Source organism: Mobula hypostoma, chromosome 6 (genome assembly GCF_963921235.1).
Source record: "Mobula hypostoma chromosome 6, sMobHyp1.1, whole genome shotgun sequence".
Taxonomy (NCBI): domain Eukaryota; kingdom Metazoa; phylum Chordata; class Chondrichthyes; order Myliobatiformes; family Myliobatidae; genus Mobula; species Mobula hypostoma.
This window is the reverse complement of record NC_086102.1, coordinates 180,792,771-180,819,874: the sequence shown is the minus strand read 5'-3', so window position 1 is coordinate 180,819,874 and position 27,104 is coordinate 180,792,771. Positions and strand designations below refer to the sequence as shown.

Below are 27,104 nucleotides of genomic sequence, written 5' to 3'. Positions count from 1 at the left end.
CAATTGACACCATTCATTAAAGCTAAAAAATAAATTTTAAACTAATCCAACAATCAATAATCTTCAGAAAGTGTTTTCATTGGCTATGTAATAAAATTACATTGGACTCACATTCAGGGACTCTTCATCTCATGTTCTTTATATTTATCACTTATTTATTGATTATTTATTATTATTCGTTTCTTTTTATATTTGCAGTTTGTTCTCTTCTGCAAATATAAAAAGAAAAGTCTATGGACTTTCATTGATTTTGTTATGGTTATTATTCTACTATTGTTTATGCCCACTAGAAAATGAACCTCAGGGTGGTATATGGTGGCATATATTTACTTTGATAATAAAATTACTTTGAACTTTATATTTTGGTCACATTATCTCTTCAAATTAAAAAAAAGCAGAAACTATTAGTGCCATTTTTCTAATTATGACACTTTTTATATAGATGTAATGCCCTGGTTATGATTTCTACTGCTATGAGCCTCCGACCAGCCCTCCGACACCGAGCACCATCCTCTGCCGAGCGCTTTGACCCCACCCCGGCCACCGAGCAACAAGCAAAGCCGAGGACTTGGGGCCTTCCCCTCCGGATATTCTGGATCACACAGTAGCAGCAGCGGCGAAGCAGGAATTTCAGAAGTTTCACCAGATGTTCCTCCGTGCTCTCACGTCTGTCTCCATCGAATCAGGATTGTGCACGGCACCCTACTTGACAGATAATAGACATGATTCACCGGAGTGGCCGCTGCGAGCTGCGTCGCGCCGCCATCTTCTCCTCCCGCGAGTATGTGGGGGATCTCATTGAAACCTACCAGACGTTGAGAGGACTAGATAGGGTGGATGTGGAAAGGATGTTTCATATGGTTGGGGTATCCAGAACTAGAGAGTACAGCCTCAAAATTGAGGGGTGACCTTTTAGAACTGAGGTAAGGAAGAAATTTTTTTAGCCAGAAAGTAGTGAATCTGTGGAATGCTCTGCCACAGACTGCGGTGGAGGCCAAGTCCATGGGTATGTTTAAGGTGAAAGTTGATTGTTTATTGATCGGTCAGGGCATCAAAGGATACAAGAAGGCAAATGAAGGGGATAAGTGGGATCAAGGATCAGCCATGATGAAATAGAGGAGCAGACTTTATGGACCAAATGGTGTAATTCTGCTCCTATATCTTATGGTCTAAATTGAAGTATCTTATTAATTCTGTACACCCTTTTAGGTAAGATGTGAACTCCTAACATGAATCTGATCTAAACTTAACAGCTTTTAAAGTAGGTATTCAATACAAAAAATTGATGCATAATTATTTGGAGATTGAAAAGATAATTGCACTGTGGTTGACCCAAGACAATTCATGCTGGCACAGCTCAGATAGTGCAAATGGAGTGACCCATATCTTTTAAACGACCACAGATCTGCAGTGACAATCTGTTTCGTTTCCCAACTATTTTCAGTACTGTTGTCAGGATTCCAGTCCTTGAGAGCAGTCTCCATGTAGCCATAATATTAGTAGAAGTGGAATGTGCTGCTGTTTTTTAAATTTCAAATGCTTTAAAAAGACAACGGAGGAGAGGTATTTTTTATTATGTATCTTTCTCTTATCAATGAGCATTCTGTTAAGATATACCCATATGTCATGTTCTACTTTGTGTCCATCGTTGAATAATCTCAAGAGATAACACTTGCACTAGCATCACTGTTTGGTCAATTGCTCATCTCTGAAGGCCTTTGAAAATGTGGTGATCCACTTTTTTTTGCAGTTAAAGATATTTCCATAGTTCATTATCTTTTTCAGTATCTGAGCTGCATTGACAAGGCTTGAGCTTATTATCCATCCATATTTGTCCTTGAGAAGGTTATTGTAAGTTATCTCCTTAAACAGCAGCAGTTCTTCTCATGAAGGTACTCCTAGGATGTGACTGGGGAAGAAGTGCCAGGGTTCAAAGTTCAAAAATTTGAAGCAAAATTTATTATCAGAGTACATATGTGTCACCACATACAATGCACGAGTAGCTCTATCATTGGAGACTGCAGCAAAGGATGCAGCAGAACTGCAGAAAAGGAAGTTAGAATGTGAAATGCACAAAATGTCCCTGGACGGTGCATGTTATTGATGTGGCAAATCCACCCATGTTGGAACAAGGATAAAGTCTGCAGAAAGTGTCTCAGACAGGGTCAGATGGAGAGAATGTGCAAGGCAGCCAAAAAAAGCACAAGTGAAAAGTCTCAAACAAAACAAACTAAGCAAATGCATAAAGTTACCAAATATAAAACAGAATCAAACAATATACAGTCTGACAAAAGTGAACTGTCATGCCTATAACTGCATAGTATAACTGAATCACAAAATCATCTCAATCACAATAGATGAGTATGGTGTAAAACTGAACATGGAGCTGTACACAGGGTCAACTTTGTCCATAACCCCAGGGGCTGAGTACAACAGACTGTTTTCTAAAATACCATTAGAGAAAACCTCAGTTATGCCAAGGCCTCAAGCATGTGAAAAAAGTGTCTCCCAAAGACAAACTGAAAGGAAATGCGATGTATGGAGGCCAACCACAACAGTTAGAGTCTTATGTGTTGAAAGGTGGAGGGCCAGCACTTTTCGGATGTGAATGGTTGAGAAAAATCTAACTAGACCAGCACTCAATCAAAGCTCCCAGTGTGACATCAACAGGCAACGACAGCCCAAATGGTAGCACTAACCAGAGAATGGCACAGCTGCTTAATGCTAATGAGAAGGTGATTGGTAAACTCAAAAGCATGAAGGCCAGAATTGAACTGGATGAAACAGCAACACCAAGATTTCATAAAGCTTGTCCAGTGTTTTATGTACTATGTCCTAAAGTGGATGCTGAACTTCAGAACTGGGAAACATCTGGAATTCTCTCCAAGATTGAGTGGAGGGATTTGGCCGTGTCCACTGTTCCAATGGTCAAGAAAGAAAAGGCCAAAACTATTTGCATATGTGAGGATTTCAAAGTGAGCAACAACCCGGTGCTGCGTACTGTGCAGTATCCCCTGCCACGAATAGAAGATAGTTTTGCACCCACTTTGGAAGGAATAACAGAAGAGCAGATTCTATTATTGAAAGATTGCAGCATGCTGTTGTGCAGAGGGACTTGGGAGTGCTTATTCATGAATCGCAAAAAGTTGGCTTGCAGATACAACAGGTTATTAAGAAGGCAAACGGAATTTTGGCCTTCATTGCTGAAGGGATTGAATTCAAGAGCAGGGAGGTCATGCTACAATTATATAGGGTACTGGTGAGGCCGCACCTGGAGTACTGTGTGCAGTTCTGGTTGCCATACTTGAGGAAGGATATACTGGCTTTGGAGGCAGTGCAGAGGAGGTTCACCAGGTTGATTCCAGAGATGAAGGGGTTAACCTATGAGGAGAGATTGAGTCGCCTGGGACTATACTCTCTGGAATTCAGAAGAATGAGAGCGGATCTTATAGAAACATACAAAATTTTGAAAGGGATAGATAAGATAGAAGTAGGAAAGTTGTTTCCATTGGTAGGTGAGACTAGAACTAGGGGACATTGCCTCAAGATTCAGGGGAGAGGATTTAGGATGGAGATGAGGAGAAATTGTTTTTCCCAGAGAGTGGTGAATCTGTGGAATTTACATAGCATTTACATTGTATTAGGTATTATAAGTCAACGGAACAGAAACACTGAGGGCGGCGGGTCCTGTGCTACCCTGGGTCCTAAAGTCCACTTGCACTGAGACAGGTTAAATAAGGGACTTGAGCATCTGTGTTGTTTGGTATCCGCGGGGGGGGGGGGTCTGGGAACCAATCCCTCGCGGATAAGGAGGGCTGACTGTACTTCCTGATGGCCAGTATCCAAAAACACAGATTTTCAACCACACAGCACTTTAAATAAAAACAAAGTTATCAACCTAATTTTCAGGAGAAAAGCTTCTGTTTATTCTGTAAACATACACGTGGCTATATTGTGCTGAAACCTACATTTAGTATATTCTTAAACTATAATTTTAATATATTGTATATAAACATACAAACAGGATATACTTAAAATTCATTTTGTAAAATTATCAAACTTTAGATGAGGTGCAATTAAAAGTGTTTGTCACTACTGCATCCAGGCAGTATGCTACAAATCAGACCTACTCAGGATTAGACAGTTCACTTAATCAAGGTCCTGCTCCCAACTTAAACTTTTATAGACCATGAATTTTTCAATTAATGGAGTTGGTTTTGATTGGGACAAAGTTCATTAAATGTGTCTAACCTCTTTCCTTACATTCAAAGGCCTTCAATATGCCAATCTTTTGGACTGCTTGCAAAATTGCTGTATCAGCATATGAACATAATTGCATATTGGTTAATGAAAGTTCTTATCTGCAGTTGCATAGTAAGTTTTAATCTTTGAAATTAAAAACAATGAAAGCAGAAGTGTCATTACCCCAGATTTTCCAATGGATTGCTGAATTTCATTAAGAAAGTCTAATTGTTGCTCTGCATCTTCTAAGTAACCTTCGATGAGTTGACACCTTATAATACCTGGAATTAGAACAAAACATTGAAATTAAACAGCATCAAATGAAGATATCCCCCCCAAAATTGCATGTGGCCATCGATTTTTTTAAGTGATCAATATATCTGTATATTTCCTCATTACATAGGAGGTGATCCCAGCAACTCTACCTTGGCTGTTTGAGTAATCCCATCAAACCCACTCTCTCACTTCTCTGCAGCCTATTCTTTGTCATATATCCATTAACTCCACAGTACCTTGACACACTTGACCCAGGTAATTTTCAGTATACAATTATTCTAACATCCAGCATTTGAAAATGGCTGAACAACATTTCAAATATGTGAAGTAATTGCTAGTTGGATGACATGAAGTTGTTCCTCGAAAATGTACCATAAATTGCAACAATTGGAGATGCAGAGAAAGGTTCTTAAATGAAATAAACCACTATTCTGTTCTTTCTTGTAACTTTTTTTTATACTTAAGTGACAAGTCTGTCTTCACCCTAATTTATCAATATTTACTTAAACTCTTTGAAGAGGATAGACAGCTTGAGTATTGATGCTTTGGTAGGTTGAGCCACGATGAGTATGGATGACTGTGCTATAGCAACAAAGACACCATGAGTACATTAGGGTACATTTTGTATCTAGGACAGTGACATGGTCGCAGTGAGGTTAGTAATAGCTTGGAAAGAATTGAAGCAGAATAAAGAAGTGTTATTAAAAGGAGATGGGACATAAGGAATGAGAGATATTGTTACGAGATCAGTAAGAAAAATTTGGAAGCTACAGATCTGGACAGCTGGTGAAATATGTATAAAGGTAATATGTCAATTATCAATAAGTTCTGGGAACGTACGTCTCGCAAAAGTTCTCATAGTCCCAGAACACATCTCATACAATCAAAAACGATCAGCAATGCCTCTACTTTCTGAGGAGGCTGAAGAGAGCTGGATAGTGCACATCCATACTCATAACCTTCTACAGATGCGCAGGAGGGAGCATCCTAATGAGCTACACACTGCGTGGACAGGAAGACTCTACAACGGGTAGTCAAAACTGTCCATTACATCATCAGCACCAAACTACCCACCATCAAAGACATATATACAGATAGATGATGGAAAAAGGCTAGCAATTCCATGAAGGATCCCAACCAGCCACTCTGCTCATGGACTGCTTGTCCTATCCCCGTCACAGAGGAGGCTAGGTAACATCCACACCAGGACCACCAGACAGTTATTTCCTCAATAAAGCAGTCTGATAAACACCTCCACCCACTAACTCACCCCTCCACACCCCCTACCATCACTAATTTATAATTTCCTGTCAGTGACCTTATCAACAGACACTTCCATACATATGTACATATAATCAATGTATGTGAGCTATCTCATGTATTTATGGTTATTTTACTATTGTGTTCCATCAAATCTGAAGTATCAATTATTTTGTTTTCCTTGTGTATGGACATGAAACAATCTTAAACTAAAACCTGTGCATAATTTCAGTGCATAAAATCATTCATGAACACAGCAACAAGATGCAGAGCCTGTTAGTACATTAAACACCACAAAATTGGTAAGATGTTTAAAGAGATTAAAGAACTGGAATAATTAAAACTAAAGTTTAATAACAATCAAGTAAATCACCATACTGACGAGAGAAGAAAGGCTGAAAATTAGCGATAGATGACAAAGGGCTTGGCTGGTTTGGAGTGTCTGAGAGGTGGGGAATAGGGGGAGGTGAGAAGAGATGTCATCTACCATTACTGCATGGACATGTAGATGATGAGAATCTAGACTTGCCGGCCAGTTACAGTTAAGGACTTGTAAATCTGGTTGGTGATAAATTATTCAATCTTCTCTCTTCCTCTTTGTGCCACTAAATAAGCCATTTTAGGGGATCAGTGCTGAATTTGGCATTTGCAAAGAGCCACTGAATTGAAAGAAAGGACTTTAAGTGAGCAACAATTCATCAACACGTAGCAGCTGTTAGCTCTGGAGTTGGTCAGTAAGTCCTGGTGGGTGGCAAAAGAATCTTGGGCAGTTTGTTAAAAATTCTCAATGAAATTCACAGAGAGACATTGATAGGATGCAGAAGTGGGCTGAGAAGTGGCAGATGGAGTTCAACCCGGAGAAGTGTGAGGTGGTGCACTTTGGAAGGACAAACTCCAAGGCAGAGTACAAAGTAAATGGCAGGATACTTGGTAGTGTGGAGGAGCAGAGGGATCTGGGGGTACATGTCCACAGATCCCTGAAAGTTGCCTCACAGGTAGATAGGGTAGTTAAGAAAGCTTATGGGGTGTTAGCTTTCATAAGTCGAGGGATAGAGTTTAAGAGTCGCGATGTAATGATGCTGCTCTATAAAACTCTGGTTAGGCCACAATTGGAGTACTGTGTCCAGTTCTGGTTGCCTCACTATAGGAAGGATGTGGAAGCATTGGAAAGGGTACAGAGGAGATTTACCAGGATGCTGCCTGGTTTAGAAAGTATGCATTATGATCAGAGATTAAGGGAGCTAGGGCTTTACTCTTTGGAGAGAAGGAGGATGAGAGGAGACATGATAGAGGTGCACAAGATAATAAGAGGAATAGATAGAGTGGATAGCCAGCACCTCTTCCCCAGGGCACCACTGCTCAATACAAGAGGACATGGCTTTAAGATAAGGGGTGGGAAGTTAAAGGGAGATATTAGAGGAAGGTTTTTTTACTCAGAGAGTGGTTGGTGCGTGGAATGCACTGCCTGAGTCAGTGGTGGAGGCAGATACACTCGTGAAGTTTAAGAGACTACTAGACAGGTATATGGAGGAATTTAAGGTGGGGGGTTATATGGGAAGCAGGGTTTGAGGGTCGGCACAACATTGTGGGCCGAAGGGCCTGTAATGTGCTGTACTGTTCTATGTTCTAAGTTGTAAGCAAGATAGTTAGAAACATCAAAGCAGTTCCAAAATAGGGACAGGATTGTAAAATATATATCCTAATATTAGCAAGGCATGGATTTTGGAATCTCCTCTCAGAATCCTTTGAAGGAATAAGATAGATAGCTTTCACTACCTTACAGCAGCCAATAATACATCTTCATTTTCTGCAATACAACCTCATACAGGCAATAGGGAGGATATTTTCTCAAAAAAATGCAAATAAAATTAATCATACCAGTTACTGCAGGAATACTTGTTTCATCCAGTGATATTGCAGTTTTATACCATCGTATTGCTTCTTTTATTTTTCCTTGCAATATCATCTGATATCCAAGTTCATTTGCAATCTCTGCATTATGTGAAGACATGTTGAATGCTCTTTCAATCAAGGTATATGTTTGTTGAAGGATAACTTGATTTCGTCCACACTGCATTAATGTACATTGGGGATCAATAGTAAAAATTAGTTAGTTCATAGGATTTATACTTGTGTTGTTAAAGTTCTATGCTGGATGTTTTTTTTTAAATTTTGGCAACCATGTTATCAAAACGAAACCCATCGAACACCCTCTAACATGATCTTAACTTTCTCCCATCACCCAGATCATGCCTTGTTTCCATTGCTACCATCAGATAGGGGGTACAGAAACATGAAGACACACACTCAATGATTCAGGAACAGCTTCTTCCCCTCTGCCATCCAATTTCTGAATGGACATTGAACCCATGAACACTACCTCACTACTTTTTTAAAATTTCTACTTTTACACTACTTGTTTAATGTAACTACTTTATATATCTACAGTAATTCATGTTTTTTTCCTCCATTAAGTATTGCATTGTACTGCTGCTGCAAAGACAACAGATTTCATGACATTTGCCAGTGATATTAAACTTGATTCAGATAGAAACTTAGCAATGAAAGGCTGTGAAACAAAGAGAATCTGAACGACAAATTCCAAAGTGTTGCTTTGACCCCAGCATCTGCAGAGTATTTTGTGCTTAAAATACCAGGGTTGTTGTCAAGGGCACTATAACTTTTCCAAAAGTTGATTGACACCTCCTTAGTGAAAAAAGTTTAGATGGGGCAGAATTTGTTAGGCATGCCCTTAAAAGATTCCTAATATGAAGACAGGCTGACTAGAAGAGAGGTCATACTAGATCTAGTATCAGGCAATGAACCTAGTCAGATTACAGATCACTTGGTGGGTGAACATTTCAGAGACAGTGAGCACAACTGCTTGATCTTTATCATAGCCTTCCACAGGGATAGGAGCAAACAGTGCAGGAAAGTATTCAATAGGGGGAAGACGAATTATGATGGTATTATTCAGAAATCTGGGAGCATAAATTGGGAACAGATGTACTAAGGGAAGTGCACAACAGAAATATGGAAGTTGTTTTGGGAGCACTTGCATGAGGTTCTAGATAGGTTTGTCCTATGAAGATAATTAGCGTGAAGGAATCACGTTTGACAAGAGATGTGGGCATCTAGTCAAGTGGAAGAAGGAAGCATACTTAAGGTTTAGGAAGCAAGGATCAGACAGGCTCTTGAAAGTTGTAAGGTAGCCAGGAAGGACTTTATGAAGAGCTAGAAGGGGACATGCAAAGGTCTTGGCAAGTAGGATTAAGGAAAATCCCAAGGCATTCTACATATACGTGAAGAACAGGAGGATGACTAGAGTGAAAGTAGGACCAATCAGGGATAAAAGGAGAATCATGTGTCTGGAGTCAAAAAAAGTAAGGGAGGTCCTCAATTAGTACTTTGCTTCAGTATTCAGCAGTAAGGGGGACATCGATGAAAGTGAGGACAACCAAGAACAGACGGGAAAGTATCGATGTTAAGAAAGATGTGCTATAACTTTTGAAAAACATTAGAATAGACAAGTCACCAGGGCCAGACGAGATATACCCTAGGTTACTATGGAAAAAGAGAGAAGAGATTGATGCACCTTTGGGATTGATCTTTGTGTTTTCTCTGCCACAGGAGTAATACCAGAAGATTGGAGATTGGCTAATGTTATTCCTTTGGGATAATGCTGGGGATTATGGACCTGTGAGTATTACATCAGTGGTGGGCAAACTGTTGGAGAGGTTTCTTGGAGACAGGATTTACAAGCATTTGGAGAAGCATAACCTGTTAGGGATAGTCAGCATGGTTTTGTGAGGGGCAAGTCATGCCTCATGAGCCTGCTAGAATTGTTCAAGGAAGTCACAAAACAAAGCGACGAAAGTAGAATCTAGGGAAGGAATAAACGGTCGATGCTTCGGGCTGCGACCTTTCTTCAGGACTGATGTCCTGATGAACGGTCCTGGCCCGAAATACATGATGCCTGACCTGCTGAATTCCTCCTGTATATTGTGTGTGTTACTCTGGATTTCTAGCATCTGCAGAATCTCTTATGTTAAAGGTAGAGCAGTAGTGTACGTAGATTTTAGTAAGCTAGTCAATAAGGATCCCCTTGGTAGGCTCATTCAGAAAGTCAGGCGAGTTGGAATCCAGGGCATCTTGACTGCATGAATTCAGAATTGGTTTGCCCACAGAAGGCAGAGGGTGGAAGTGGATGGAGTGTATTTTGCCTGGACATCGGTGTTCTGCAAGGATCTGTTCTGGGAACTCTGCTCTTAGTGAATTCTATAAATGACAGATGAGGAAGTTGAAAGGTGGGTTTGTAAGTTTGCAAATGACATGAAGGTTAGTGGAGTTGTGGTTGGTGTCGAATGTTGTCATAGGTTACTATGGGACATTGATATGGTTGACAAGTGGCAGATAGAGTTCCATCCTGAAAAGTGTGAAGTGATACACTAGACTGAGGTCAAACTTGAAGGCAGAGGGTCAAAGGCAGTACTGTTAAAAGTATGGAGGAACAGAGGGATCTTGGAGTCCTCATCCACAGATCCCTCGAAGTTGCCATGCAGGTTGATGTGTTGGTTAAGAAGGTGCATGGTGTGTTAGCTTTTATTAGTCGGGAGAACCGAGCTTAAGAGCCCAAGGTAATGTTACAGCTTTCTGCTGTGCGTTTTTCCTCAGGGCAGAAATGGCTAATATGCCATAATTTTAAGGTGACTGGAGGGAAGTATACTGGGGTTTGCCAGCGGTAGTTTTTTTTAAAACAGAGAACACTGGGTGAGTGGAACATACTGCCAGGAGTGGTGAGTGAGGCAGATACGAGACACTGAAGAGACTATTAGATAGGCACTTTGATGAAAGAAAAATGGAGGGCTATGCAGGAGAGAGAAGCGTTAGACTGATCTTACAGTAAGTTATAAGGTTGGCACAACATCATGGACTGAAGGCCCTTTACTGTGCTGTAGAATTCTATTATTCTAAATTAGGACTCAAGAGGGAGAATTGTGCCCAATAGCCAACTTAGAAATAGTTGATTTCTTCCACTTTGATCAACAATGGATGATGTTGTAAAGATCTGGATTAAACTAATACAGCATCTTTTCAAAATAGGTCATACACTCACTCAAGTTAATTCAAAATAAAAGTATTAACATACTTACCATCCGGCTGAAAATCAATGCCACTTTAAAGAAAATCTCAGGATTATGGGGTTCAAAGCGATCCAGCACACTGATCAGATCACCAAGTCTATTGCCAGCCTGAAAAAGACAAGTTCAAGTTTCATTTTCAATCAACCATACATGAATACAGTTATGGATCCAGCAAACCCACGTGGGTCGTAGGGGTGCTGTTCAGATGAGCACTGCATCAGTTGCCTCCGTCTCTCATGGTTGTGGGTGAGTGCCTGGGTTACAGCAAAGCTCGTTCCGGTCGATGAATACATGAATACAGCCAAATAAAGTGTTTCTCCAGGGCAAAGGTGCAAAACACATTACCAACTGCACATAGCACACATGGTTACGATTTCAGAAAAACATACAGTTACAAAGAAAACAAACATAGAACAAGTCCCTGAGAGGCATTACTGTAAATTGTCCTGTTCCAGCTTGTTCTTCCACTGGGTGAACAGCAGAGGGCAGCATAGAGCAAATACCGAGGGCAGCACCTACTGGAGAGCCAGGACCCCCCACCCCACCCCACCCACCCAGTACAGATTCCAGCACATCCCATTGAGGCCTCTGCTCTCTGCCACACCACCTCTGGAAAACTGCAACGGCTTAGTCCTTGCCACAACTTCCTCGTTGTCGGTCTCACTAATGAACCAATGCACTAGGCTTGCTGTATTCTATGTTACCAATACACACCTGCGCACCCAGGTGCCCACGCAAGGCTTCATGGTCATGGTAGTCTTTCCTGGGGTAAAGTGTCCCAGGATTTGACTGCTATTTTTGTCCCTTATTTGGGAGTGAGAAAGTTAGCAACCCTAACTGTAAAAGACATGTTGAGGTGAGTTTAACCCTACTTGAACCCCCCTCCGGTCGGCCAGTCCGCAAGAATATTGTCAATATTAAACCGGTCTGCAGTGCAAAAAAGGTTGGGGACCCCTGTCTTAATAGATGATATTCTGGATACAGATATCCCCTGCTTTTCGAAAGTTCACTTTACGCCACTTCGCTTTTACGAAAGACCAACATTAGTACCTGCTTTCGCTAACCGAAAGAAATCCGAAGAGGATTTTCGCTTTACGAAAAAAGGCGAAAAGCGAAAATAGTGCTCAGAGTTTGTTTTGCAGCGAGCTCCTTCCCTGGGAACTACACTCAGCATCTCAGCATCAAGCCGCCATAGCTTTGAACTGTGGCTGTGAGCATCTGTGCTTTATCTCAATTTATTTTGTGCATCCGTTAGCAAGATGTGTCCTAAGGTATCAGAAAAGCCAAAGAGAGCTCACAAAGGTGTTACGCTTGGTGTAAAACTGGACGTAATTAAGCGTGTCGATCGTGGTGAACACTCCATGTCGTTTCATTCACTTCCTGTTGTGTTTCATTCACATCCAAGTGGTTGGAATACCCACGTGATTTTTTCTAAGTACATGAGTGGATACGTTAGTCCTTTTGTTGAAATTGATGCAATTACTGATTGCATCAACTTCATCAATACTGATGCAACTGCAAGAGGAAAGGATACGAATCAAAACCGAACGCAACAGCCAATGGCCCGAAAGTGAAGTCGTCCAGGAACGGAACGTGAAGCACTTGCATGAGATTTTTGCTACGATTGACAGTGCTGCAATGATTGCAGAAAAGCATGACTACTTTATATTGGCTGTGTATTTATCATATCATTCTTGCTTTTACTATGTTAGTGTTATTTTAGGTTTTATGTGTTATTTGGTTTGATTTGGTAGGTTATTTTTTGGGTCTGGGAATGCTCAAAAGTTTTTCCCATATAAATTAATGGTAATAGCTTCTTCATTTTATGCCATTTCGGCATATGAAAGGTTTCATTGGAACACTCTACTTTCAGATAGTGGGGGAAACCTGTACTTTGAAATTGATACAGTCCTTTGGTAGGAAGATGCATGTTTGGCTTAAATCAGAACAATACCTCCTGTTCACAAAATTTAAAACCAACCTCCTTATCCTATAAAAGTATTTCCAATGAGCACACAATTTATATAGCAAAAACTGGGCTGAAAAGTTTAATACAAAAACTTTGTTGAAGCAAGCAGAAAACTGCAATAACCAACTCTGAATTTTGCCATAATTGACAAACCTGAATGTATCTATAAAAGCATAGTACGTTGTACCAGGGATGAAACTAATCAGTGCTGATTAATTATTACAATTCTTTCTTACCTCTTTAATATTTCCCTCTCTGCATAATAAATGTAGAGCCAGCATCATTAGTGCTTCAAAATTATGACTTTCCTTTTGCAACAGTCTGCAATAGATTTTAGAATACGTTTTAAATGACAATTTAACAAATTAAAGTCTTAATTTCACCTGAATGTATTGAAATATTTCATGCAAAACAGAATTACAATTTATTAAAGGACAGAAAGTATTGAAATAACCTAAATGCGTACATAATTATATTTACTACCACATTTTTAATGAAGATGGGAAAGGAATTACAATTCCTACATACATTTGGCAATTCAATTGATTTTGTTTACATTTTTGTTGTCAATGGTTATGGGATACAAAGGTTATGGGTACAGTGGAATCACCAGAAAACAATTCTATTCTTTCTCTTATTATAAAGAACACAACATTTACAAATCAACCAAAAACGTTTTTCTTAAATGAAGCAATAACTATATATATATACACATACATACATACACATACTTTCTAGGCCTCCTGTCCCATAATTCTCTCATATCCCTTTTGCCAATCAACCATCCAGCTCTTGGCTCCATCCCTCCCCCTCCTGTCTTCTCCTATCATTTTGGATCTCCTCCTCCCCTTCCAACTTTCAAATCTCTTACTATCTCTTCCTTCAGTTAGTCCCCACGAAGGGTCTCAGCCCGAAACGTCGACTGTACCTCTTCCTAGAGATGCTGCCTGGCCTGCTGCGTTCACCAGCAACTTTGATGTGTGTTGCTTGAAATTCCAGCATCTGCAGATTTCCACGAACTTGCTGTGACTGGGTTCGAATAATCATGAATCTCTTTATTCGTTTCAGCTAAAATTTCAACCACTAGAGAATTCTTAAATATAGAGTCCTATTGGTTTCACTTTGATTAGGACATCTAATTACTGTTCTCACACCATTTGTTCTCTATGTGCCGTGTTATATGACGTGGGTGATCATGGTCTATCCATGACCATGATTGTTTATAGCAAATTTTTCTACAGAAGTGACTAAAGAAATTTCTACACAAATTTACATAGATTATGCTTAATCTTCTCATTAAAATCATGGAATGTCAACAGAACTGGCATCCCAACACTAGTGTTAGAGGCATATCAACAATCACACTCTCACAACCTAAGTGTATTTCAGTTCTGTTTTCTATCTATTAATATATCCTCTTAGGTGGGGGGGGGGGCGGGGTGGAGATAAGTCTCTATCATAGAAAGTGTAAGGTGCTCCTTCCCTCCGCTGGTCTGCCGGTCACCCTCGGGCAAGGTGTAGTACTTGCTTAGCCCTCCGATCAGGGTCATGTGAAACCACGGGTGGAAGCAGTGGTGATATGAGCAGCTGGGGCATATCACAAGTTCTGGTGATGCGACCACTGACGCCAGGCAGACAACCTCTGAAGAGCAGAAACATAGAAAACCTACAGCACAATACAGGCCCTTCGGCCCACAAAGCTTAACATGCCGAACATGTCCTTATCTGAGAAATTACCTAGGGTTACCCATTTTTCTGAGCTCCGTATACTTGTCCAGGAGCCTCTTTAAAGACCCCATCGTATCCGCCTCCACCACCGTCGCCGGCAGCCAATTCCACGCACTCACCATTCTCTGTGTAAAAAACTTACCTCAATATCTCCTCTGTACCTACTTCCAAGCACCTCAAAACTGTGCCCTCTCGTGCTAGCCATTTCAGCCCTGGGAAAAAACCTCTGACTATCCACACGATCAATGTCTTTCATCATCTTGTACACCTCTATCAGGTCACCTCTCATCCTCCGTCACTCCAAGGAAAAAAGGCCGAGTTCACTCAACCTATTCTTGTAAGGCATGCTCCCCAATCCAGGCAACATCCTTGTAAATCTCCTCTGCACCCTTTCTATGGTTTCCACGTCCTTCCTATAGTGAGGCGACCAGAACTGAGCACAGTACTCCAAGTGAGGTCTGACAAGGGTCCTATATAGCTGCAACATTACCTCTCGGTTTCTAAACTCAATCCCACGATTGATGAAGGCCAATGCACTGTATGCTTTCTTAACCATAGAGTCAACCTGCACAGCTGCCTTGAGTGTCCTATGGACTCGGACCCCAAGATCCCTCTGATCCTCCACACTGCCAAGAGTCTTACCATTAATACTATATTCTGTCATCATATTTGATCTACCAAAATGAACCATTTCATCTGGGTTGAATTCCACCTGCCACTTCTCAGTCCATTTTTGCATCCTATCAATGACCCGCTGTAACCTCTGACAGTCCTCCACACTATCCACAGCACCTCCAACCTTTGTGTCATCAGCAAATTACCTAACCCATCCCTCCACTTATTCATCCAGGTCATTTATAAACATCACGAAATGTAGGGGCCCCAGAACAGATCCCTGAGGTCACCGACCTCCATGCAGAGTATGACCCATCTATAACCACTCTTTGCTTTCTGTGGGCAAGCAAGTTCTAGATCCACAAAGCAATTTCCCCTTTATCCCATGCCTCCTTACTTTCTCAATAAGCCTTGCATAGGGTACCTTGTCAAATACCTTGCTGAAATCCATATTCACTTCATCTACTGCTCTACCATCATCAATGTGTTTAGTCACATCCTCAAGAAATTCAATTAGGCTCATAAAGCATGACCTGCCTTTCACAAAGCCATGCTGACTATTCCTAATCATATTATGCCTCTTCAAATGTTCATGGGTGGGAGGAGAAGATGGCGGCGCGCCTGTGCGTGCGCAGCCCTCCGGTGAAAAATGATGTCATATCTGCTAAATAGGGGCCGTGGACAATTCTGATTTGATGGAGAATGGACGTGAAAGCACAGAGGAACATCTGGAGAAATTTCTGAAACGCTCGTTCGCTGCTGTCGTTACTGCGTGGTCGGGAATCTGTCCGAAGGTAGGCCTCAAAATCCCCAGCCTTGCCTGCTTTTGGCGACCGAGAAGGAGGTCGAATCGTTCGGACAGAGATGGTGCTCAGTACTCGGTGTCGGAGAGCTGATCAGAGCTCGAAGTTTTCAGATGACTCAGAGTCGGATTGTGGTCGGCATGGCAGGGAGAGCTTTTCTTCCTTCTCCCATCTGCGTGAGATGTGGGGCATTTGACAGACTTCTTTACTGTGCTCACGGACTTTCTTCATCGAGTTATAGTATTGTTGCACTGTCGTAACTATAAGTTACAATTATGTGGTTTTGTCAGTTTTTTCAGCCTTGGTTAGTCCTGTGTTTTGTGATATCACACCGGAGGAAATATTGTATCATTTCTTAATGCATACATTACTAAATGACAATAAAAGAGGACTACGTGTCTTCATAATCTAAATCCTGCCTCTCAGGATATTCTCCATCAAATATATTTCTATGTTTCTAACTTACCAACCACTGAAGCAAGACTCACTGGCCTATAATTTCCTGGGCTATCTCTACTCCCTTTCTTGAATAATGGAACAACATCCACAACCCTCCAATCCTCCGGAACCTCTCCCGTCCCCATTGATGATGCAAAGATCATCGTCAGAGTCTCAGCAATCTCCTCCCTAGCTTCCCACAGTAGCCTAGGGTACATCTTGTCCAGTCCTGGTGACGTATCCAACTTGATGCTTTCCAAAAGCTCCAATACATCCTCTTCCTGAATATCTATGTGCTCAAGCTTTTCAGTCCGCTGTAAGTCATCCCTGCTGGGGTCATCCATCTTGTAAAGACACTGCCCAGAAGAAAGCAATGGCAAACCAGTTCAGGAGAAAACTATGCCAAGAACAACCATGATAATTGGACAGAATTTAACATCAGATGAGTATGAGACAGAAACAGTCAGCAGTGGATTGAACTGAGGTTGCTGGCATTGTAATTGCATTAAGCTAAGTGTACGAACACAATACTCAACTATTTCTTAATGGCACATGGCATAAATAAAACCAAGTGTTTTATGGTTGCCATGATAGAAATGGTATATACGGTACCTGGCTAGGTCTAATTCGGTAAGATGTAGATAATATATTCAAATGTGTACATTGCCCTAATTACCATTTAATGAGCTGCCTCTACTTCACAGACATCTTTCCTTAAGTTATTTCATACTCACCTGATTTTCAGTTCTGTCTAAAAGGGATCTCATCATTTGATCTCTTTTGGACAGGACGGAAACCTTACATTTACCTGTTTCTGCACTAGTGGATTTGGCTCAGTACATCACAGGAAAAGCCCTCCCAACCATAGAGCACATCCACATGTAACGTTGTCATGGGAAAGCAGCATCCATCATCAGAGATCCTCACCACCCATGTCATGCTGTCTTCTCACTGCTGCCATCAGGTAGAAGGTACAAGAGCCTCAGGACTCACACCACAAGGTTCAAGAACAGTTACGACCCCTCAACCATCAGGCTCTTAAATAAAAGGGGATAACTACACTTATTTGCTCCATCATTGAAATGTTCCCACAACCAATTATCTCACTTTTAAAGACACTTTATCTCATGTTCTCGTTATTTATTGCTACTTATTTACATTTGCACAGTTTGTTGTCTTCTACACTGTGGTTGATCTTTCACTAATCCTGTTATGGCTACTATTCTATAGATTTGCTGAGTATGCCCACAAGAAAATAAATCTGAGTGTTGCATATAGTGACATATATGTTCTTTTGATAACAAAATTTACTTCAAGTTTTGTTATCGCACTCCATAGATTCTGACCCAGAAGTGTTATTTGTGTCTAGGCTATACAGTATACAGCACAAATATTACTTACTGATCTACTGTAACAACCCCCATTATGCACATTTAAGAGAGATACTTTCAGGTTAATCAAACATGTTTACCTGTGTACTGTCTCTATTGTCTGTTCCCAATCCTGCAAGGCTAGCTGCAACTCCATCTTCTTTACAAAAGCAGGCAAGAAGCCAGGAAAATGAACTATTATTTGGTTTACCACTTCCAAAGCCCCCGAGAAGTTCTGTCGCATTTCAAAGTACTGTGCCTATTATTAAGAAATAATATTCTGAAATCAAAAAAAATTAGCAAATGAAATAGTCCTATCCTTAAATGCTTTATAATTTTGGGTGGGTTAAGTTAGTGGACTGAGCTTTCTTCAACAAATCAAATGATAGAACAACTGAATGTTTCCTCTGCTATTTAGAACTGAGATGAAAAGGAATTTTGTTGAGTAAAAGTGGTGAATCCAGGGAATTCATTGCAACAGACAGCTCTGGAGTCCAAGTCATTGAGTATATTCAGAGCAGAAGTTGATAGGTTCTTGATTAGCAAGGGCATCGAATGCTACAGGGAGAAGGCAGGAGAATGGGGTTGAGAAGGAAAATAAATTAGCAATTACCAAATGATGGAGCAGATTCAATGGGCCAAATAACCTAGTTCTACTCCTATCTTATGGTTTAAAATACAGGCACCCAGGCCATAATCTTCCAAACATCTATAGATTGAATAGTGGTATCCAAACATTGGGAAATAGCTAATATTACATTCTTTTTCGAAGAAAGCTGTAGGGAGAAACCCAGAAACTACAAACCCATTAATTTAATATTTGTGGTCCGCATAATTCCTGAAACAATAATCAAAAACAAAATCAAAAGTTACTTAGACAAATATGGGATGATTAGAGAAAGTCAACATGGATTTGTTAAGCCAAAATATGTCCATCTAACCTAAAGAAGTAACATCAAGAGTTGATGAGGCAAAGGCAGTGTATATGAAATTCCAAAAGGGGAACTTAATGCACTTGTCCCTAAGATGAAAGGGCATTGAACAAAGAAACAGTGACAACAGCAGAGATGCAAACTTGCCGAAGTAAAGAGAGCAGGAAGTATTTTTCTGGATTTATGGGAAGCCTACATTGGAGTTTCCAGGGATTAATAAGAGGAACATGGTTTCCTTGCATAAATATTAATGTTTTGTGCAGATTATAGAAAACTTTGAAGCCTAGTGAAGTGTGAGAAGAATGGTAGTAGATTTCAAAGAGACAGAGAGAGACGCATGAAATGGATGGAGAGATTAAACTGTAGAATTCAAATGGCAGCTGATAAGTATCTTAGAGTCGATGCTTTCAGTGGTCTCTCTCTCCCTCGACCCTGTTGGTGGATGGTACCGAAGCAAGGTTTGATCAATGCGGATTGTAGATTTGGACTCTAATTCAGGTTTAAGATGTGTTCTCGTTTCTAGTTCTAGCTCTGGTTGCTTTTTTTTGTTACTCATTTGGCCTACAGATAATGAACAGAGCTGAACTGTACTGAAATATGCCTTTTGATTTTGTGTTTTATGCTTTGTTTTTTCACTTTTTTTGTTGCTGTTCGCACAATCTTTTTGCACATGGTGGGGGGGGAGTTGATGTTTATTTTTGAATGGGTTGGTGCCATGGTTCTTCTTTGTTTTGTGATTCCCTGTGTGGAAGAGGAATCTCAGGGTTGTATACTGCATACATACTTTGATAATAAATGTACTTTGAATTGAATTGAAAAATTTCTGCAGGCTTTCAGGAGCGAGATAGACTCAGTAGAATAAGTAGATATTCAACAGTTGGTTTCCAGGTGCTGCAGTCATTCTACTTATTTCACAATTCCCCAAAACAACTATTGATGTGACTTTGTCAGTAGCAATAGCTGTCTGATTTACAGCAATTGGTTACAGTAACTGAAGTATAGTTTCATCTTTGTACAGTAGTTTTTATTCCCAATTTTTACTCACTTTTCCCATCATAGCAAATACATCATTCCCATCTTGGATTCCTTCATCAAGGTATTTGATGGCCTTTTTAGCATATGCATCTCTCCCACTAGTTAAATCAATCCATCCTTTTAAAGTCAGACCCTGTAAAATAGTACACGGAACAACAATGATCAAATGGCCAAAGGTAAGCATAGACAAAGTAACTATAAGCTGGAGGTAGATCAATGGAAATCTGGGTTAGGAATATGAGTAGAAATAGGAAATGGAATGCAACACCTTAAACTTCCAGCTATGGGGAAGTCAGATCCTTAGTAACACCTCAAGTCAGATCTTCTGCTGTCTGACATCTCAGGGCAACTGTGCATAGGAAAACACAAATTATTTCAGTATGGTCCAGGCTGGACCCTGCTCATCATTTTGGCCCAGAGCAGTGCAGGATTTACAACACAGCTGGCTAGATATAATGAAACAATAGCTTTGACAGCTGGCAAGGATCTATTCCCAGGTTTACCCACTGTGAAAGGTTATAATATATAATTCAAAATCAATTGAAAACAGTTTAAAAAATAACAAAAGTTAAAAGTTTTAATTTTAAACACACACACAGAATTAAATTATATATTTAAGTATATTTAAGGCAGATGTTGATAGATTGTTAATTAGCCAGGGTATGAAGGGATATGGGGAGAAAGCAGGAGATGGGTGCTGAGAGGGAAAGTGGATCAGCCATGATGAGATGGCAGAGCAGACTCGATGGGCCAAATGGCCTTATTCTGCTCCAATATTTTATGGTACTTTGGTCTAAATTAATCAAGAAGCTTTTTCACAGCAGCTGATTCCTCCCATTCATTTTTATGAGCCCACAGTGCTTGCATCAGGGTGACCTGGCAGAGCTTCAGTGGGCAAATGTCCCAACTGAGATGGAAAGTATTCAGAACTTCATGCTACCTGCTGGAGTCTACATGCTGTACAGATCAAAGTACAGCAGAGCTCAGTCACAGGAATGCTGATAGGTCATTGCAGATTTCTAGTGAAGAGATGCTCCACCATTTATGGTATTTAAGTTAGTAAAATACTGATTTGAAATAAATTTAGAGAATATTGCCATAGTCCAAATGTTACAAATCTGGTTAATGCAGTAGATGATGTGTACTAATTATTTTGGTGCAACACTCACAATACGCTGGAGAAAATCAGCAGGACCGGCAGCATCAGTGGAAACGATGAGTCGACGTTTCGGGCCGGAACCCTTCGTCAGGACTGAAGAAAGAAGGTGGGGGAGGGTTGGAAGAAGGCTCGTAGTTTCAGTTGAAAAACCAGTAATTTGAAAGACAAAGGGGTGGGGGAGGGGAAGCAGGGACATCATAGGCAGGAAAACAATGGGTAGTAGAAGGAGGAGGCGGAACAATGAGGGAGGTGATAGGCAGCTGGGGAAGGAGGCAGAGTGAAATAGGGATAGAGAAAGAGAGGGGGAGGGAATTACCAGAAGTTGGAGAATTCTATGTTCACATCAAGGGGCTGGAGACTACCTAGATGGTATATGAGGTATTGCTCCTCCAACCTGAGTTTAGCCTCATGACAGCAGTAGAGGAGGCCATGTATGGACATATCTGAATGGGAATGGGAAGCAGAGTTGAAGTGGGTGGCTACTGGGAGATCCTGTCTGTTGTGGCGGACGGAGTGGAGGTGCTCGACGAAGTGGTCCCCCAATCTGCGTCGGGTTTCACCGATGTAGAGGAGGCCGCACCGGGAGCACCAGATGCAATAGATGACCCCAACAGACTCACAAGTGAAGTGTTGCCTCACTTGGAAGGACTGTTTGGGGCCCTGAATGGTGGCAAGACAGGAGGTGTAGGGACAGGTGTAGCACTTTCGCTTACATGGATAAGTGCCGGGTGGGAGATCCGTGGGGATGGACGTGTGGATAAGGGACTCGCGGAGGGACCGATCCCTGCGGAAATTGGAGAGGGGTGGAGAGGGAAAGATGTGCTTAGTGGTGGGGTCCTGTTGAAGGTGGCGAAAGTTGCGGAGGATAATGTGCTGGATCCGGAAGCTGGTGGGGTGGTAGGTGAGGACAAGGGGAACTCTGTCCCTGTTGTGGTTGCGGGAGGATGGGGTGAGGGCCGAAGTGCGGGAAATGGAGGAGATATGGGTGAGGGCATGCACCAAGTCATCTCAAGCTTTATCATGGTGCTTGAAATTGAAAGGAATCAGCACTACTGTTACTCTTGTACCAACATGTGATTACAGCACAATATTTCAGTAATGCAAAGAAAACTATTTCAAGATTCCTGTTAAATTACAGAATTATCTGCAGACAGACATCAACAGAAGGTTGGGGACACAAGAGATAGAAGATTTTGGAATCTAGAATCTGGAGGAACAGTAAAAAGTCGGAGGACTCAGTGGGGCAGGTGACTACATGAAGGGTCTCAACTTGAAACGGCAGATGTCCATTTCCCTCCATAGATGCTGCCTGACCTGCCGAGTCCCTCCAGCTTTGATTTTCCATGTAATATACAAACCTTTCTTGATCCATTCGAGATCTTAATCATTCTGTCAACATATTCACGAGCTTTGTCATGTCGCCCAATATGCCAAAGAAAGAGGCCCGCAAAGTACAATGCCATCGGTCCTGCAGTCTTTCGATACTCTTTGAGTTTGCTATCCAGTTCTTGAATGGCATCACGATCTTTTATGAAAAATAATACTTTAAATGCTTGCTTACTGTCAAATTTGTTTATTTAGTTGCTCAGCAAATTACAAAGTGCAAAGCCAAACTATGCATAGTAGGAGATTCAGTCAAAGATTGCACTGGTGTAGTTGGCAGCAGATAGTCAACAAATGATTCCATCATCTTTATTAAGGGGGTAAGAATCCATCTTGTGCTCCAATTTCTGATAGTTATGGAGTTCAATTGTAATTCTAATGTGCAGATGCAAGATTTAAGGAATGAATAATGACTACCTTAAGGCAATCAGATTCTTGCCACAAAAAACAGAGCAATGGAATTGATGCTTTGTGGCAAAGTTTGCGGATGATACAAAGATAGGTGGAGAGGTAGGTAGTGCTGAGGAAGCAATGTGATTAGACAACAGGACTTAGACAAATTGGAAGAACAGGCAAAAAGTGGAAGATGGAATACAGTATTGGAAAATATATGATAATGCATGTTGGTAAAAGGAAGAATAGAGCAGACTATTATCTAAATGGAGAAAAGGTTCAAACATCAGAGGTGCAAAGGGACTTAGGAGTCCTCGTGCAAGACTCCTAGAAGGTAAATTTACATGTTACATCTGTGGTAAAGAAGGCAAACGCAATGTTGGCATTTATGTCAAGGGGAACAGAAAATAAAAGTAAGGAGATAATGATAAGCCTTTATAAGACACTAGTTAGGCCATACTTGGAGTACTGTCAACAGTTTTGGGCCCCATGTCTCAGAAAGGATGTGTTGTCATTGGAGAGAGTCCAGAGGAGGTTCATGAGGATGATTCCAGGAATGAAGGATTCACAGATGAGGAGCGTTTGGCAGCTTTAGGCCTATGCTCACTGGAATTTAGAAGAACGCAGGGGGATCTCATTGAAATGTACCGAATGTTGAAAGGACTAGATAGGGTGGATGTGGAGAGGATGTTTCCTATGGTGGGGGTATCCGGAACTAGAGGGCACAGCCCCAAAATTGAGGGACGACCCTTCAGAACAGAGATAAGGAGGAATTTTTTTAGCCAGAGAGTAGTAAATCTGTGGAATGCTTCGCCACAGACTGTGGTGGAAGCCAGGTCCATGCGTATATTTAAGGCAGAAGTTGATTGTTTCCTAATCAGTCAGGGCATCAAAGAATTTGGCAAGAAGGCAGGGGTGTGGGGTTGAGTGGGATCCAGGATCAGCCATGATGGAATGGCAGAGCAGACTCGATGGGCTGAATGGCATAATTCTGCTCCCATGTCCTATGGTCTAGGAAGAATTTATGACTTCCGATTAGAAGTGAGGAAAATAATACTAGCAGCAAGTAAATCACTGGAAACCTGTTCAGCTTAAAACAGAAATAGAAATAAATATGGTACTGCTGGTCTAATGAATCCAAAGGGTTTCTGTACCTCCTTTTCTGATCAGTAAGTAATTATCAGGTTAGGACAGTATGGTCACATAGTGGTTTGTACAACACCATTACAGCTCAGGCCATCGGAGTTCAATCCCAGTGTCCCGTGTAAGGAGTTTGTGTGTCCTCCCCTTGAAGTGCGTGGGTTTCCTCCCGATGTCCAAAGACATACTGGCTAGTAGGTTAATTGGTCATTGTAAGTTGTCATGTAATTAGGTTAGGGTTAAATGGAGGGTTGCGGTCAGCATGGCTTGAAGGACCTATTCCACACTGTATCTCTAAATAATAGATAAAATACATATTGAGACACAGGAGTTATGCATGTTAGTTATTTCTATGAATGAATAACCTGTGAACATTGCACATTAAAAGAACTGTGGATATTTTGAGGATCTTGCACTGGTTTAGTAGATGTCCCTCATAGTTTTCATTTACATACAACACAAACTTCCTTCACAAAATTTGGATGTGGTAGTCCAATACTTGTCATGAGGGTGACAGTGGCATTAATGACCCAACTACTATATTCGATTTCAACAGAAAGATTCAAATATTACAAAAGTATATTAGAAAACCGAACAAGTAGAAATCATATTGGATTCTTGTAAAATCAGTATTGTCTTGAAACCAACTGCTGTTTATTGTATGATCACTTTGTTCCATACTAAATTAAAGGCATCTGTTAGTCTTGCGAGGCCATGCATCTGCGCCTGGAAAGTCTTCACTCTCCATAGGCCAGGGCAAGGTTGTATGGAAGACCAGCAGTTGCCCATGCTGCAAGTCTCCCCTCTCCACGACAGGGAAGGGCATTAGGACCCATACAGCTTGGCACCACTGTCGTCATCGCACAGCAATGTGTGATTAAGTGCCTTGCTCAAGGACACAACACGTTGCCTTGGCTGGGGCTCGAACTCACAACCTTCAGGTAGCTAGTCCAATGCCTTAACCATTTGGCCGCGTGCCCACAACATACTAAATTAACAGTTAACAAATTTCACATCTGATGCCAGTGACAATAAACCTGATTCTGATTACTTAAACATAGATGTAGTAGAAAGACACCAATTGATTTCATACATTTTTTACTTTAGAATTAAAGCTGCAATTTCCTCCTTGCCTGTATTGGATGCTATATGTACTCACCCGGAGCTGAACATTTTTTATGAGCGTAGATTAAAGCCATTATTGAGCACAGGGACACATCCTGCTTCTCCCTGATAGCCTCAAGCTCACGGATAGCTTCTTGAATACGATCTGCATATACAAAATAAAGATAATTTGGGAATTATAAAACAAGTTTGTCACTGGTTAGTTTGTGAATGCTATGAAATTGCATTCAGCTTTTTCACTGCATGAAGTTACCTTCCATAAGGATCCCATACGCATGAAAAAACAGGAACACTGCATCATTGCCATATCTTTTGATACCTTCATCAGCTGCAATCTGGATATGATTAAAGTAATTTTTTTGACAGTAGTAGTTTATCAGAGCCTGCAAAGTCAAAATTAAATACTGTGTTTAGTACACAATCTTTGTAAGGCATTGATTCCTCTACACCTCATCCTTTTTGTATGACATTTTTCTTTCATTAGCCCTTCACATAGATCTCAAACCACGAGGTCCGATATTGTGGTATCCTTAACACCATCAGAGTTACACAAGATATTAAGAGAGGCATTCCCACAGGTGACAGATAAGGACACCCTTATCCCAAGTACTTCTTATCCACAGGTAATAACTCTTGCATGTACGTATACCTCTAGTTGGTACATCCCAGTTTTAATTATTCCTCTCATCAGAGAAATCTCCACTGTGATAACTAGCCAAATCAACCAACCACCAACCGAACGGCTACTTATACAAGTTTGCAATGCGTTTCACATGACCATCCGACCCTTAATATCAGAGCAAAATGCCAATCAGCGTTTCCTTAATCGATTTATCATCCCAAAACTCCATCTTCTCCATCCCACCTAACTAGACTTTATCTGCCTGGCTAGGCCGCCGAATACGAGGGTTGGGCAGCAGACCCCCTCCCTCACTTACCAAGGTGGCCGAGTCTTGCTCAGCCATCATCTGGCGCAAACTGCAAGCAGGCCGACCCCAGGACTGAAGTTAATCGGGTCTCGGGCAGTAGGCTGGTCCGGTCCCTGGAGGGGGTCGAGCTGACTCGGACCTCTGGCTGTGGGTCGGAAAGTGTCGGGCTGAGGGGGTGGGAGTGGTGTCGGGCTGATCCGGGCCCCGGGCTGCTGGTTGAGGGGGTGGGAGTGGTGTCGGGCTGATCCGGGCCCCGGGCTGCTGGTTGAGGGGGTGGGAGTGGTGTCGGCCTGGATCCGGGCCCCGGGCTGCTGGTTGAGGGGGTGGGAGTGGTGTCGGCCTGGATCCGGGCCCCGGGCTGCTGGTTGAGGGGGTGGGAGTGGTGTCGGCCTGGATGCGGGCCCCGGGCTGCTGGTTGAGGGGGTGGGAGTGGTGTCGGCCTGGATCCGGGCCCCGGGCTGCTGGTTGAGGGGGTGGGAGTGGTGTCGGGCTGATCCAGGCCCCGGGCTGCAGGGACAAGGCTGATCAGCGTCCTGACGCCGCCCGTCTCCAGGTTACGAGCCAAGCGGTAGCAACCGCAGGGCGAGCACCGGAACACAGCGTAATCGATTAACCAACCGCAGAGCGAGCATTCGAACACAGCACAGTCGATTAAACCATCGGGACATTCCCGCTGGTGATACCTTGCCCTCCTAAGGCACACGGGCTTAAACTGGACCGACCACCGGCAACCTGGGCTTCCGCACCGAGACTTCATCCCGACCCTGCCAGATCCAAACATCACCTGAAATAATCATGTGTAAATAACCTGTTGAAATATCGATTAATGTTCCACAACTATAGACAATGATTATTCCAGTGTGTGACTTCACCATAGCAACGCTCTCATCTTTCACCAAAGTGAGATATCACCCAGTAGCATTTACATCTACTGTAATGAAGTGCTTCCAGAGGTTGGCTTGCGACTAAAATTAACCACTGTCTGAGCAACGCCTGGTTCTGTTACAATTAGCCAACTGCTAAAATAGGTCTGCAGTGGAAATAATCTCACTAAGCTCTCCATAGTGCTTTGGAGCACCATGACAACAGGTCAAGCTGCACTCAGTGACCACTTTATTAGGTACGCCTATATCTGATCAATGCAATGCAAATATCTGATCAGC

General features: G+C 41.7%; 1 protein-coding gene across 1 annotated transcript in view; it reads right to left on the bottom strand.

Annotated features, from left to right (window-relative positions):
- The window catches only part of ttc21b (tetratricopeptide repeat domain 21B), a 93,065-nt gene extending 66,659 nt beyond the window's left edge, over window positions 1-26,406 (bottom strand). Inside the window, exons 1-10 of the mRNA XM_063052351.1 lie at window positions 25,951-26,406; window positions 25,266-25,395; window positions 25,047-25,157; window positions 22,330-22,496; window positions 19,823-19,945; window positions 17,947-18,104; window positions 13,128-13,212; window positions 10,932-11,030; window positions 7,657-7,849; window positions 4,426-4,523 (exon numbers count right to left, since the gene is read on the bottom strand). Coding sequence (XP_062908421.1) covers window positions 4,426-4,523; window positions 7,657-7,849; window positions 10,932-11,030; window positions 13,128-13,212; window positions 17,947-18,104; window positions 19,823-19,945; window positions 22,330-22,496; window positions 25,047-25,157; window positions 25,266-25,395; window positions 25,951-25,980 — 1,194 coding nt within the window. The 5' untranslated portion in view covers window positions 25,981-26,406. The remainder of the gene's footprint in view (window positions 1-4,425; window positions 4,524-7,656; window positions 7,850-10,931; window positions 11,031-13,127; window positions 13,213-17,946; window positions 18,105-19,822; window positions 19,946-22,329; window positions 22,497-25,046; window positions 25,158-25,265; window positions 25,396-25,950) is intronic.
- Window positions 26,407-27,104: the final 698 nt, after the last annotated feature.